The sequence below is a fragment of the Bidens hawaiensis genome, unplaced genomic scaffold, assembly GCF_021521415.1.
Source record: "Bidens hawaiensis isolate Kalapana, Puna unplaced genomic scaffold, B.hawaiensis_p1.1 tig00002306_1, whole genome shotgun sequence".
Taxonomy (NCBI): Eukaryota; Viridiplantae; Streptophyta; class Magnoliopsida; order Asterales; family Asteraceae; genus Bidens; species Bidens hawaiensis.
Window position 1 is genome coordinate 2,471,038 of NW_027491123.1, and position 15,067 is coordinate 2,486,104.

Below are 15,067 nucleotides of genomic sequence, written 5' to 3' on the forward strand. Positions count from 1 at the left end.
CGCCGGCACAACGAATCGTTGGAAAGCTTCATCACTAGGTTCAACAATGAAAGCTTAAATATTGGCGGAATCAGTGAGGACATGCTGAGAGAGGCGTTCAGGGTGAATGCGAAAAGCCCAGAAATGGTTCGATGTTTGACGGGCAGAGATGGCATGCCTCAAACTTGGAACGGAATCATGTCCGCGGCCAAGGTCTTCGCATCCACGGAAAAATTGTTGGGGCGAGAAAAATCAAAGCAAACCACAAATTCTGAACCTTTGATTCATGGTTATAAGCAGAATTTGACAAGTTATTAAAGATTATTTCTTCTAATGTTATATTAATTAATCATTAAGCTATAGGCATCCAACTGTTATCGTTTAAATGATGTAAATACCTAATTTTTCTCTTATCAATGTAGGTTGTGGTCATTGACTCACTGTCACCTTGCAGGTGATCTAGGTCTCTTGAGGAATGAGGATCTTCATATATCAGGTCAAAAGTTAAAATCCATTTGAATAAATTATTAGTTGGATTAACTTTTTGGCTCACGATTTGATGCTAAACCCTCAAAACCTAACTCTGAACACCCCGCCCTTATTACTCACGTTAAAAACTAATATGTGGGTGCCGTCACGTGAAGCTTACACCTAAGTGTATCAAAACGAGTAGATGACAACCTTTTGGCCAAACTATCGATAGCTGAACGATAGCAGGCACATGACAAAACACTAAGTGACACGGAAAAAAGGCAATTAATTTCAAGGCATTCTTATGCTGATGAAATGCCGGATTAACTGCTAAATAAGTGGCACTGATATTGTAGCGCTAGTTGCGCAGCCAATACAAAAAGTCACCCACAGTGCTCCATTATAAAAGAGGATCACTCAAACAAGTACCACATGCATTTGTGAAATGTATAATTAATTGTTCATGACTTTGTGTTCTCTAGTCTATGATGAGGGTTGCACGTGTTAAGATCTAAAAGTGTCAAAGATAAAGCCATGGCTAATATGATATTTGATGCATGGGATGTTTGAAATGAAATTAAGATATTTTTGTTTTAAGTCTTTAAAGAATATTTTGTTGTACTTACCGTTTTGTTGATGTTTTTAGTCAGCGTAGCCCATCATGCATAGTTCAACGTTTTTCTACTTTTCATTCGATTTTTTAATGGTTCACGAAAGTTATCTGCGTGAAAGGGGATGGTGACCGAAGGCAATGGTGGTGGTCGTGACTTCATGCTTCCGAGTGAAATGGGTGTAAATAAACGGTTTACCCCCCCCCCCCCCCCAACACACACACACACTGCAACGATTATTACTAAATAGAAAACTAAAAAGTCTTAACAAATCTAATTTTCGTTGACTTTTAGAGAAAAATAGGTAAATTTTATTCAAGTTTGATTCTTTATAAAAAAGAAGAAAAACAAGATATTTCTAAACAGCCAAACTCTTGGAGGCAATCTCGTATACATTCTCCGAAAGCCCGTTAGCCGACACAATCATCTCCAGCTGTGCCTGTTTCCAGTAACAACCAGTCAAATGGGTCAAACCTACTGAAAGTCCCCAATCTCTTAAGTATATTTAAAGATTCACGGTATTACTGTAAAAGTATAGTTTTTGTAACATAATTAATTCGGTAAATGTTTTTTTAATGGAAAAAATGGACAAAAAAGGTGTTTAACGAATCAGCCTAAAACCGCCCGTTTTCCAAACTTAAAGATCAAGGCACGTTCGTTACCTTAGCAAGATTTTGGCGGGTTTCATCATATCGCTTCCACCGAGAAAAGGCTGAAACCATGCGCGACGCCACCTGCAACCAAGACAACAGCAAAATGGTAAATTCAGCATGACCCAAAAATTTTGCATCAGATAAATCTATTAAAGACTACAAAGGTGTCCTGAAAATATGATTTTGAGATGACCCAAGAAAAGAGAAACTAAGCAAGGGTAAAAAAAGTCATTTGTACCTGCGGGTTCAGTTTGTCAAGTTGCACCACAATTTCTCCCAAGAACTTGTAGCCCGACCCATCTTTGGCATGAAAATTAACGGGCGAAGCACAAAATCCTCCAATCAACGAGTACACCTGTTCAAATTGATTTGTAGAAATCAGTTTTGACTCGCGGGGCTGGTTTGACCCGCTTCATTTGGGGTCTGTGTACACCAGTCATCAGTGTGCAACTGTGCATGTCGCATCATACGAACCACATGATCCACATGGCCCGTATGATAAGGCGAAAAAATGGTCATACGGATTGTATTACTTTTTCAGAAATCACATTAGTTGATTCTTTCAGTCCAAAGAATAACGCGGGCCGTATCTGTCATATGGCCCATACCGGGGCCTATAAATGAACCGAACGGTTAACCATTCGGTTGGAAGTTCGTTTATATTAGTTTATTTAATAAATGAACGAACATGAACACATTTTGTTCATTTAATCAAAACAAACGATCATGGACACATGTTTCTTTTGGTCATTTGTTAACGATTATGCTTATTCATATATTGTCGTTTATTTACGTTCCTTTGCGTTCTTAATGTATTAGACTTGTCCATTTGTCTTCATTTATGTTCATTTGTGTGTTTGTGTTTGTTTAGGTCACTGGTTTGTGGTCGTTTACGTATTTGTTTAGCTTTTTAACAAACAAACATGAAAGAATACGAGCATATTCATTTTCTTAATGAACGAACAAGAACGAAAAAAAAAAGATTGTTAGATTAACTGTCTGTGTTCGTGTCCATGTTCGGTTAAAGTTAAATGAAAGAGCATGAACAATCTTGCGTTCGTGTTTGTTCGGTTCGTTTACAGGCTTATCCGTATGACCATTTTCTCCATGTCACACGGCTCGTATTGACACATCGGTGGTGTTTGTTTATGTTTCATTTCTACGCAAGTTAAACTGACCCAACAGTCTCATTAGCAACAATGTCCAACCCGTTTTGTAGAAATCGCCACCTTTAACAAAAGGTAACAGAAATTAAATTAACATACGATGATTCAAACCTTGTTGGGATTTTTAAGGTCAAATGCCGGATGGCTCAAAAGTTTGTAAACATTCTCGACATTCCCAGGAATATCCGATGAGGATTGAAGTGCAAACCACTTATTAACCACCTAAAAACACAAAATAAATCATATTAAATTTTTTATATAAAAACAAATGATATTTGATTTGAGGTGTAAAGAGGCTACCAAATAGTCATGTTGCCATCGGTTATAAAAATCAGCCAACACCTCATCGCGGGCTTTACCGGGCTTCTGGGCAATAGCTGCCAGAGCCGAAAACTGATCCGTCATATTGGTGGCGGTTTTGTATTCGTGCAATACAAGCTCGGTAATTTCTTCATCTTCAAGGGATGCAAGATAACCTTTTTTTCAAAAAGTAAATGGTCAAACACATAAAGATTTTTAGTGCCTAAAACAAAAAGGTCAAATAAGAAGTCAAAATATACCGAGGGCGGTGTTCTTTAAAGCCCGTCTCGCCATGTTTGCATGATCAAACACATACTTTTCCGTGCTCCTATTTTCTTTCACCTGTCAAGCATTTCAATTATGAAAGTGATTTTTGTGATATTGTTAAATCATATAATCAGACAATCATTTGCAATATAAATGTTTTGAAGTAAGGGTGTAAACGAGCCAAGCCACTCGTTAAAAGCTCAAATCAAGACGAACTTAAACAAGCTCAAGCCTAAAAATAAGCTAGTTTAATAAACGATCCCGAGCTGGCTCATGCACCTAAATGAGGCTATTATTTATGTATCATTTATTTAATATAAATTTATATTATAATTATTTTTATTATTATTACATATAAAATTATGACTAAAAACCTAAATAATATATATTGTCTTATATATGAAAATTATATATAAAATATGTAAAAAGATAATATAAATATATACAAATCTATAATTCTATGTATAATATAAGTAAATGTGGTCAAAATTTCATGAGCCCTCATTTACTTTTCCTGCTTCCTTTGATTCACTTAATAAATAAGTTTGTTTTCCGCTTCTCTATTTTAATCTCTAAATCATTATTGCCAACCATTTAATATTTTCTTTATTCAAAATAGTGGTTCAATACACGGATTTCTAGCCTAGTTAGTTAATAAATAATAAACAAGTAGAGTGTGAGCCGAGCTCAAGCTCTCGTAATTTAAACAAGCCGAGCTCAAGCCTAGTCGAGATCTGGCTCACCTCGGCTCCCTTACACCCCTATTTTGAAGTTATAGTGACCGGATAATGCTTCGAGTATTTGCCAAGGTTTATTATTCAAGGGAAAAAATGACATCTTTTTGTGAAAACAAACTGAAAAAGTCTATTAACTTAGATAAAAATAACAGTTTAATAGTTAAATTCAATACCAGATTTACAAGCTCTTGCTTCAATTCTGAAGCTAACTGTTTTCTGATAAACTTTCTAACCGCATGGACCGCATCAGGGTCGGCTACTTCCATCATATCCATGATCTCACCTTCACCGGGAAGAGTTATTGCTTTTGCAATAAATTCCTAAAAAAATTAATTTAGTTCGACAGTCTACACTATATTCAATAAAAAAGCGAACAAAATACCTTGTCGAGACTTGAATCCAAAATAATGCATTTTATACCATGCACAAACTGTGGATCAAGAACCAACGCGTGATTGTTTTGGAAATTAACAACTTGACTAAGCATCAATTTCCTTGCCAATATTTGTCCTGCTTCCCAACTGCAATAAAATATTGTCTTTTATAATTCTGTTTTTTAATAAACACGCGTTTTGATTGTAAACGTGTGAATAAACGCGTGTTTTGCTTATTAATGTGTAATTTGCTTCATAAATGCGTGTTTTGTTTAAAAAGTGTGTTTTGTTTAATAAATGTGTGTGTGTTGTACGCGCTTTCTTTAACAAATACGTGTTTTCTTCTTTTAGCGTGTGTTTTCTTTAATAAACGTGCATTTTCTATGATATGGGCGTGTTTTATTAATAAGCATATGTTTTTATTTGAAGTTACCGGTTAAATCCATCTGAATCATGAGCAAGAAGGAAAAACAAATCATCGTCGATGAGATCTGAGTGTAAACGAATAGGCGCACTGTAACCCCGTAACAGAGACGGAACAGGCCTCTCAGGCACATTGGTGAACACAAATTCTTCTTCACCCTAAAATATTAAAGCACGGGTAGGTTTTGACATTCTGAGATTAAAAGTGAAAATAATACGTTTTAAAATTTTTGAATACAAAACTTCACCTTTGTAACTCTGAGAACGGTGGTGTAAACGGGCTGACCGTCAAATGTGACAGGCTCTAATTTCCCGTCATGATAAATTGATGCTAATGGCATATCTTTACCGTTTGAGTCGAGAAGACCAGTAGCCACGGGAATAAACATTGGTTCCTTTATTGGCTGACCTGGCGTAGGTGGAACCGTTTGACTGGAAAAAGGTCAACATTGACAAGTTATTTTACATAATATCAAAAGGTCAACATCTCAGAAATATCAAAAGGAAAAGAAAAACTTTACCTAAACTTTAAAGAAAAGGTATGAGCTTCGGCATTGTAAGAAGATGTAACCTTCACGATCGGAGTCCCGGCTTGTGAATACCTTAAATTATTTATTGATAAATAATCTGAATCTTTTTATCCAAACAATAGAAATTTAAAAAGAGACTTGGTCAAATAATCAAAATACCATAATAAGAAATTAGCAAAATCTGCATCATTAGCATCTCGCATAGCAGCAAAGAAATCTTCACACGTTACTGCCTGCCCGTCATGCCTTTCAAAGTACAAATCCGTACCCTAAAATCATAAACGTGTTAATATTAGTAAAAAAATCAACATAAACATCATATATTTAAAACCGTTTTGGCATCGGTTTAACCTTTCGAAACCCTTGACTTCCCAATAATGTTTTGTACATGCGCACAACTTCCGCTCCCTTCTCGTACACCTGAATTATAAAATAGAAAAAACAAATTAGTCATCTTTTTATTGCCAAAATAGAGTAACAATAATCACACAAAGAACAAATAAATTCAAAATCATACCGTTACGGTGTAGAAGTTGTCCATCTTGATGTAAGAGTGAGGCCTAACAGGGTGAGCCATTGGACCCGCATCCTAGAAAATTCGTTACATAGTAAAAAACGAATAAATATCCAACTATAAGAAAATGATATATGTTACTAGTTAAAATAACCTGTGAAAATTGATATATACGAAGCTTTGACACATCACCAATCCGCTTGACTGTACGGCTTCCCAAATCAGACGAAAATTCCTGCAAACAGTGTTATAAGCCATAACCACTAAAATCTAAAAAAATACTTTAAATAAAAATAAAGAAACGTATTTAAAAAAAGTTGGCATGCGCTTACTTGATCACGGAAAACGGTAAGACCTTCCTTTAAACTCAATTGGAACCAGTCACGACATGTTACTCTACAAATATTTGAGTATAACGTTTAGAATAAAAATATATGATATAAAACTGAATACGATTGATAATTGGATATAAGGGAACCTGTTGCCAGTCCAATTATGAAAATACTGCAAAATTGAGAAGATAATATATATACGTCATAAATATGATTTAAACGGTATATAAACTTAAATAAATTAAATACACAAACAACATACCTCATGACCAATAACACCCAAAATTGCAGCATAATCTGCATCGGTAGCGGTTTCTGGTGATGCCAAAACAAGTCTGGAGTTGAAGATCTATTTAGCAACCGAAAAAAGATGAGCAGATAACATATTATTATACAGAAAAGATATAATAATAATAATAACAATAATAATAATAATAATAATAATAATAACGATCAAGTGCGTACATTCAAGCTCTTGTTTTCCATGGCTCCCCTGGTTATCACAAGTTTGTAGAAAAGGTAAAATTGGTTAATGCGGTAAAATATATTTAAAATAAATAAATAAAGACTGCTTAACAAGTTAACACTTACATGTTGAAGTCTGGAACAGAAACAATATTAAAGATGTCAAGATCGTATTCACGACCAAAAACCTACAAAAAGAAACAAAAGTGGTGAGTTAATACTCAACCAAGTAAAAAATGTTAATTTAAGTTTATTTTATCTTAACAGTCAAACGGAGTCAAACTTCCTATATTGCTTTATTTTAGAAAAGTAGATCATTGAAATAATAATAAATTTTCTGTGTTTATATATACTTATATAGCATGTTATTTGTTTATAAAAAAGTTAAACAAAAAAAATAAAGTAGGACAACCGAACAAACACGAAGGGGGCATGTTCATGTTCGTTCATTTAAATTTAACCGAAACACGAACAATTAAACAGAGTTTTCTTGTTCGTGCTTGTTTGTTGAGAAATGAATGTTCGTGCTCGTTTATGTTCATTCATTAACAGTATAAACGAACGCCATGGACGTAAACGAGCGGACATAACTAAACATAGATGAACAAACATAACTGACGACCACTTATTGGTAAACGTGAATATCAATATGCTGAGCCTAAAAATTAGTAAAAGTAGACTAAATTGTAAATCTGTAATGAGTGATACTTTATTTGCATAAAATTAGAAAAAATTGTTATGGGCCAAAAAGATTTAAATATATATACATGAACATGCTTAAATAAACATAAACTAAGCTTAAATAAGCTAAACTAACGAACATAATTGAATGTTCACAAACATAACTTAACCAAAGAGACATTTGTACACGTTCATTCATTTAACTAATTGAACAAAAAATGTTGTTCATGTTTGTTCGTTTATTAAATAAACTTGCCGCCAAACGGTTCACTGAACGACCGGTTTGTTTACAGGCCTATAAAAAAGTGTGTGCGAATTCTTTCAGCCGTTTTATCTCAGACGCAAACAATGTGTTTCGATCCGTTACACAAACCCGCCCATTTTCTCCACCTTTACAATAAAAAAAGGTAATAAAAGAGCACGCAAAGAACTTACATCTTCATCCCATTTCATGGATGCTTTGAGAGAATACATGGCATGCTCAGTTTTTGGAAGATCCTCCGCTGGGGTCCATATTTTCAGGTCAACTTTCCTACCTGAGCGTGTTGTGAAAGTATCGTCCCGGCTCTCTAACTGGCCCGCAACTAACGCGAACAGATAGCACGGTTTCTTGAACGGGTCCTCCCAAAGAGCAAAATGCTTCCCACCCTGAAGTAGTTTTCAAATATATGAGAAAAATAAAATTAAAGTTTGATATGCGGGCAATGATTTATTACAGCATAACTATAATTTTAGGTAAATGTTTAATTTAAAAACTATTTCTAAATCTTGAATATTGGATATCCAAACAACCCTAAGACTGATCTTCAAAATAAATATAACATCTAGGGATGTGCACCAAACAAAAATATTTGATCCACAACTGAAAAAAACGAAGTAAAATAACTGACCCCAAACATATAATGACGGTTTGGTTGTATGTTTTAGCAAGAACCAAGCTTTCGCTTCGAGTAATCGAGTTCGGTTTTGCATCAGTTAAAACCAAAAAGAAAAAAAAAACTGTACCAAACCGAATTTATGGATTCTCATCTTTAACTTTTCAGCTTTAACTAATTTACAAGAATTTGATAATATTGTTACCCAAATATTTTAGTCCAAATATACAATAAACAAATAAATATTATGTAACAAAAATATTTAGCCACAAATTCAAATTTTCTTGTTTGCCAATTATTTTCTGCTCAAACTGTAAAACCAAACGGTTTTCAAAAACTCAAAAACCGAAGTTTTGGTTTTGGGTTCGGTTTGAGTCCAAACTGACCCGAACTGACCCATGCACGCCCCTAACAAATTTCAAGGTCAAGGCATTAAAACAAAAACAATCAAAGTTCAAATTGCGATTAAAGCTTAATATTAAATATACACGAAATATTTTCACCTCTATGTCTCCTTGCTCAATAAGGTTTCCATTGGACAACAGCACAGGGTACAGTGACTTGTCGGCCTCAATACGACAAGTATACTTTGCCATAATATTGGGACGATCCTGAAACAATTAACATATAAAACTTTAGAAAGAGAGAGAGAGATAGAGAGCGAAGAAATAGTGGAATACAAATCAACAATCAAATCAGTAAGGAACCTGATAGAATGTTATCTTTCGGAAGCCTTCGGCTTCACATTGTGTGCAGAAGTTACCAGAAGACTTGTAAAGACCCTGCATAAAAAACAAAACTTTATCACATAAATCCAAAAGGAAAGTGTATATAATAACTGTTTTACCTCTAATGATGTGTTCTTTTGTGGTAAAATCTCTGTGACGGTTTCCAAGATAAAGTTCCCACTTGGAGGTGAAGTGAGAATAAGATGTCGTGCGTCCAAGTGAAAATCTCCCTCCTGACCAAAAACAAAATGTGCAACTTTAGCCATTAATTTTATCTAAATTCAGGAATCAGGATAGACATTGTGGGTAGGCCTGTAAATAAGCTGAGTCAGGGTGTGCTCGGCCATATATATGTATGAATAATCGGGCTTTAATTTAAACGAGCCAACAAGCCAAGCTAACCTTGGCTTGAGCTTGGCTCGTTTACTAACCAGTCAATTCCAAGTGAGCTTTTTGAACAGCCCTACTTGTGGGTTGGGTGGGTGGGGTCCATATTACATACCTTGAGTTCACTGCCATTAACTTTGATCGAAATCAGCTTGAGATCAACCCCATCCAAGACCAACGGAGAGGGGGCACCTGTCCCAACAATAAACAAATTCAAGAAAAAAAACATGACATGGCATAAATCAGAGTGTTTGGATGCGTGTTTTGAAAGTTAGTAACTTAGAATAATCCAAATTACAAAATTAGATTTAATAAAACAAAATGTAGAAGATAGTGTGCTTTTTATTGTCTAAAGTTGCAAAAATAAAAGAATCAGTTGTTTTTATTAATAGGATGTTACTAAAATGACCAAAATAGAAAATCATACCATCAGCTCTCGGAACAACACTGATTTTTGCAGACACTATTGTTTTTTCTTCGCCCAACAAAAATGACAAGTCCACCTAATTAACAAATAGCTCATTAATACACATCATAAATACAAATCTAAAACAAGTAATATATGTTTTAACAAAACCAAATACAAACCGTATCAAAGTAGTAGTCAGGTAACTTGTAATCTTTCAAAAAGATTTCTTTAGGGGCATCCATTTTCGATTCTTCAACTGACTTTGGAGCAGGCTCGGTTGCCATAGATCGAATGAGTGTCCTACTTGTTAAATTTGGTCTCTAAGAAACAAACATGTTTCAGTTATTATAATAAAAACTATAATACAAATCATTTTTTTTTTCTGAAGCATAAACACTAACCTGTAAAGAATGGAATGGAAATCGGAAACTTTTATGTATTAACTACAAAACAATAATACGCCGCAAAAAAGTTCAAATTAGTTCCAAAATACAAATCATGATATCGTTAAGAATTAACATCAATATAAAAATGAAATATATTTATATGAAACCTGCGAAGTGTGATAGCGTTTGTATTTAGAGACGGTATTGGCACAAGTCACTGATGAAACACGGGAAGCACCTTGAAGCTGCAATGTGTTTGTTCATAAATGTAATTGTCTCATGTAATATGTTTTAATCGTACAAGTACAAAATGTCAATAAGATTAGCAATTTGATGCTTTACTACACATTCTATGGAACTGCTAATGATTCTGATTAATTTATTATCAAAACAATCAAATTTAAAGTATCCCTAACTTTAAGATTGTAATCATGAGATTTTGATCCTTCAAATCACAATCAACACTTTGAAACACACATCCAAGTAACCTAACCCCGAAACGAATAAAACCATATAATCATGCTTAATCCTTAAAAACAGTAAAATGTCCCGAAAAAGACCATGTTTCATTTGAGTCCTTGAAATCAAGAAAGCAACTTTTTAAGCAAGCATTTCAATTACATTATTTGCAAGAATACCATCCTTTAATTAATTAATTAATTTAAAAAAAATAACTTTTTTTAAGTCAAATGTAAGGCAGCCTTAATTAATCTTCACAATAACTGAAAACAAACAGAGAGAAATATAAAGATAAAGATTACATGATGAGAGGAAATGAAACCCAAGAGACAAGTCCTTGGAAAACTGGAACCTTTGCATGGAATAATCAATCGAGCCATCATCAATCAGCTAAGCTAATAATCAAGATTCTGATGAATTCGCATAAATAATGAAGGGTATAATAATTTTGACTAAAAAAGATAGATACCCAGATCAACAAACCAACCTCTGTTAAAACCCTTAATTTAATTTAAATTTAAAGATTTGAGTGTTTCTTGTGTACAAGAAAGATAGATAGGGTTGGTTAATTTGAAATTATAGCCAGCCAACAAAAATCAATTCAATTAGTAAACTGAGAAAATAAAAAAGAAATTACCTTTGTGAGTGATGAGGTGGGAATCTGATAGCCTTGAAAAAACCAACCTAATAAAAGATGAAACAAAGGTTTAAGATATGATGGTGCCAGAGCGATGGTTTTTAAAATTAGCCAGTTAACAAAACCTCCTGTTGTGTTGTAACAAATTCGATTTAGGACCTATGCACCAACTCTAAAAGGTAATCTATAAACGCCAAAGAGACACGAATGCTAGGTTGGTTACATTGCCGCCTAAAGCTATATTGGCGAGCATACGGCCATGATTAAAATTAAAGCTACACGAATTCAGTCGACATCAGTTAGCTTGGTTACGGTGCCGGAACTAAACCCAAGAAAGAAATTCGTAAAATGAACATGTTTAAAAAAATAACAACAGTTGGTAAAACCCGAACTTTGGTAAAACTAGGATGTAGTAGCCGCTAGTCAACACGAATTTGTCAGTGTCGATTAGGTTCACTACGGTACCCGACTAAAGCCCAAAACTAAATTCGAAAAATGAATATATTTAAAACAAAAAAACATATTTGAAGAAAAATATTCAGAAGAGTCACCTATGCACCGACAAACAATTTTAATCTAGAGAACAATATAATTTATATATTGTATACAACATAAGATTTGATTGCACGTAATTAGTTTATGTAGTATGAATCGGGTCGCAGTGATTTTGTATAATTGGGTTCCTCTTAAATGTAAAAGTTTTGCTTGGAGGGCCATTTTAAATAGAGTACCTACGTTTAAAGCTTTTAGCAAAAGGAATATAGGGGTTCAATCTTCAAATTGTGTTTTTTGTGAGTCAAGGATCGATTCGGTTGACCATATTTTTACTGGTTGCGTGTTCGCGATGATGATTTGGCAACATGTTGGAGCTTGATGCAAGGTTCCTCCTGTCTTTATTTTATCAGCAAAAGACATTTTCAATATGCACTCCACTTTGAGGATAGGAGAGGAACAGAAGAATACCCTTCAAGGAATTTTGATTATTACAACTTGGAAGATTTGAAAGGCTAGAAACGAGAAGGTTCACGAAGGAAGAGATGCAAATGTTAAACAAATTATCGAGGATATCAAATCTCTGAGCTTCTTATGGTTTAAGAATAGGTCTAAGTATCCGTCGGGGATTGGTCTACTTGGTGTAAAAATGCTTTAATGTAATTTTGTTTTGGTTGTGGCAGTCCTCCGTGCTCTATGGAGGTCCCTGCTTTGGTTGTTTGTTGTTGTTGTGCTATAGAAGTTCACTTTTCAAAAAAAAAGTTTATATACTATGAATGAAGTGTAAGGTTTTGGTTTTATCATGAACTATCAGTAGACATGAAAGATAGAGGGATGCAAAATTCATCTGAGGTAAGGAGAGAGGTCGAACGGTCTGTGGTTGTTGACGGTTAGTGGATGAGATGAGCAGATTATGAGAAGGTGATAAAAGAAAAGGGGGTTGCGGCCCACGAGGCAAACGTTGAGCTGGTTAATTTGGAGATTGAGGATGGTTTGTGAAAGCCGGTTGTATTTATAACTATTTATATGATTCTTACAGTTTTATATTTATAACTAGGATAGTGCTCGTGTTATACACGGGGGGAACATATTTAAAACGTCATATATATATATATATATATATATATATATATATATATATATATATATATATATATATATATATTATAAATTTAGTAAAATGCAAATGCCATATTCATATAAAAAATGATACTTTTACATAAATTATGAGACATTATATTGTCATTTTAATTCAAATACAAAAACATACAAAGACTAACAAAGATAAATAAAAAGTTAAAATATCTTTATAACTTATAACATGAGAATAAAAAACACATATTAATTAAAACGTAATCATCTAATTAAATCAACATCCAAAATGTCATATCTCATATACAATAACTGAAATAAAACAAAAATAAATATTATGTAAATTCAATACATTAGAAAAAAAATAAGCAATTAGTGATAAGGGAATTAATTAATAAAAAGACAAATTCTATAAAAACATAATTGAAGAAAGCATACCTTGATGGTGTTTGCGTTATTCAAAGCAATTTGGAACCAGTAAAATGCCCAAACTTATGAATACAACACCTCAAATTAGTTATAAATTCAAACAATACCACAAGTTAGAGCATTCTTATCCCACCCTCTATCCCTAAACCAAAAATTACACTAAAACTCACTACATTTTCTCTCTCTATTTCAATTAAATAATACTTTTTATACCTTTTATCATTACCTTTTCTCTTTCCTTCACTCACAACCACTCTCAAAATATATTAAAAAATTATAGGGGATGAACAGTAACTTTTCAAATATACAGAAAAATCACTACTTTCTCTAAAATATAAAAACTCTTCACTCACAACACCCTGAATCACTCTCTAAATTATAAAAACACCTCTCACATAAAATGAGGGGTGGGATGAGAATGCTCTTATATCCTAAATTACTGTAAAATTATTAAATCGTAAAACATAGAAAATTCAACTAACATACAGCAACAAAACCTCAATTCCGGACCACTTGATATCTTTAAAAAGATGAATGCATCAAATAGAAACTTTTCAACTATTATATAAGGTAACACTTTTTAAGTCTAAATATTAGTGCAAACATTTAAAATTAATATGAAAATATTAGCTATGTAAAAAAAAAAGGCCTCACGTATATCCCTTTTTCAGGACCACCAATTTGAAAAGGATCCACATCACCCGTTAGTGTCTGTCAAATAATAATAATAATCATATATATATATATATATATAGGGATATGTTATTGTAAAAAGATAATGTTTCTTAGGAATGGTAAGAATAATTGTGAGCCATTAGATTAGGGGATCCAAGGGTTAAGATTTAAAATTACCAAAAACCGACATAGTTTCCTAGAAATACTCTTTCACCATTATAACCGACATAGTTTCCTAAAATTATTTTTTTACCATAGGTTTAATACCAAATGTCACAAATATATTGGTTCTTACCATTCCTAGGAAACTTTTTATTCTTATTTGAACTCTTTTCTATATATATATATATATATATGCAATACTTGTGTGACTCTGTTATCATTAAACTTAGTTATTCTTCCTTTTTTTTCTCGTTAACATCTTACTATACTATTAAAGCAATACAAGATTTTCACTTGGCATTCAACTATCAAGCCCACATAGGCTTCCAACTCATCAATTTTCCATTTATATAATTTCCACATGTTAATTTGAACTTTAATTTTAAAAATTAACTCCTAAGTTGAAGAAAGTTTCAAAATAAATTGTTATAATCATTATTTATTGACTAATAAAGACAATTAATTATTTTTATTGTTTTTTTTTAAATTTTGAGACTTTGTTATTTTATTTTCTTTGAATTTTGAGAAATTATTTATGAACGTTTGGACTGAATGTTTGGATTGAAATGATGGCTTAAGTCATGAGGTTCTTATTATATTGTTGCTTTATTAAACGTGCGGTTTAATAAAAATTATAATTGTATCTCATTGTTATATTCATATTTTTAGCATTTTTTATGCTGTGTACTTAAATGTTTTATAATTTCAATAAAAATAGTTTTTATAACACACAACTTATGTTACAACGTCTACAAGTTTACGCTTCATAGTTTACAACACATGACTTCAGAAGATAATGAAGTTTTAACTAATATAGGTTTTATGTTTCATGG

General features: G+C 33.0%; 1 protein-coding gene across 1 annotated transcript; it reads right to left on the reverse strand.

The window, feature by feature from the left end:
* Positions 1–1,359: 1,359 nt before the first annotated feature.
* On the reverse strand, positions 1,360–11,175 carry LOC143616530 (puromycin-sensitive aminopeptidase-like). Its single transcript, XM_077089337.1, has 30 exons — positions 11,050–11,175; positions 10,456–10,533; positions 10,304–10,345; positions 10,082–10,222; positions 9,921–9,996; positions 9,609–9,685; positions 9,226–9,339; positions 9,086–9,160; positions 8,882–8,989; positions 7,939–8,151; positions 6,949–7,010; positions 6,823–6,850; positions 6,620–6,706; positions 6,504–6,529; positions 6,358–6,421; positions 6,180–6,260; positions 6,029–6,100; positions 5,863–5,931; positions 5,671–5,780; positions 5,503–5,583; positions 5,230–5,413; positions 4,992–5,140; positions 4,567–4,705; positions 4,358–4,504; positions 3,441–3,522; positions 3,181–3,356; positions 2,992–3,102; positions 1,953–2,069; positions 1,724–1,795; positions 1,360–1,500 (listed from the first exon to the last, which is right to left on the reverse strand). Exons 1-30 carry the CDS (start codon positions 11,128–11,130, stop codon positions 1,420–1,422), a joined length of 2,943 nt encoding a protein of 980 aa, XP_076945452.1. The 5' UTR covers positions 11,131–11,175; the 3' UTR covers positions 1,360–1,419.
* Positions 11,176–15,067: the final 3,892 nt, after the last annotated feature.

Excerpts from the sequence above, each read along its gene's own strand:
- LOC143616530 (XM_077089337.1), bottom strand. The coding sequence starts at position 11,130 with ATGATGGCTCGATTGATTATTCCATGCAAAGGTTCCAGTTTTCCAAGG. Across the intron at positions 6,422-6,503 it reads CATAATTGGACTGGCAACAG|AGTAACATGTCGTGACTGGT; the intron begins GTTCCCTTATAT and ends AAATATTTGTAG. Across the intron at positions 4,706-4,991 it reads GATTCAGATGGATTTAACCG|TTGGGAAGCAGGACAAATAT; the intron begins GTAACTTCAAAT and ends ATTTTATTGCAG.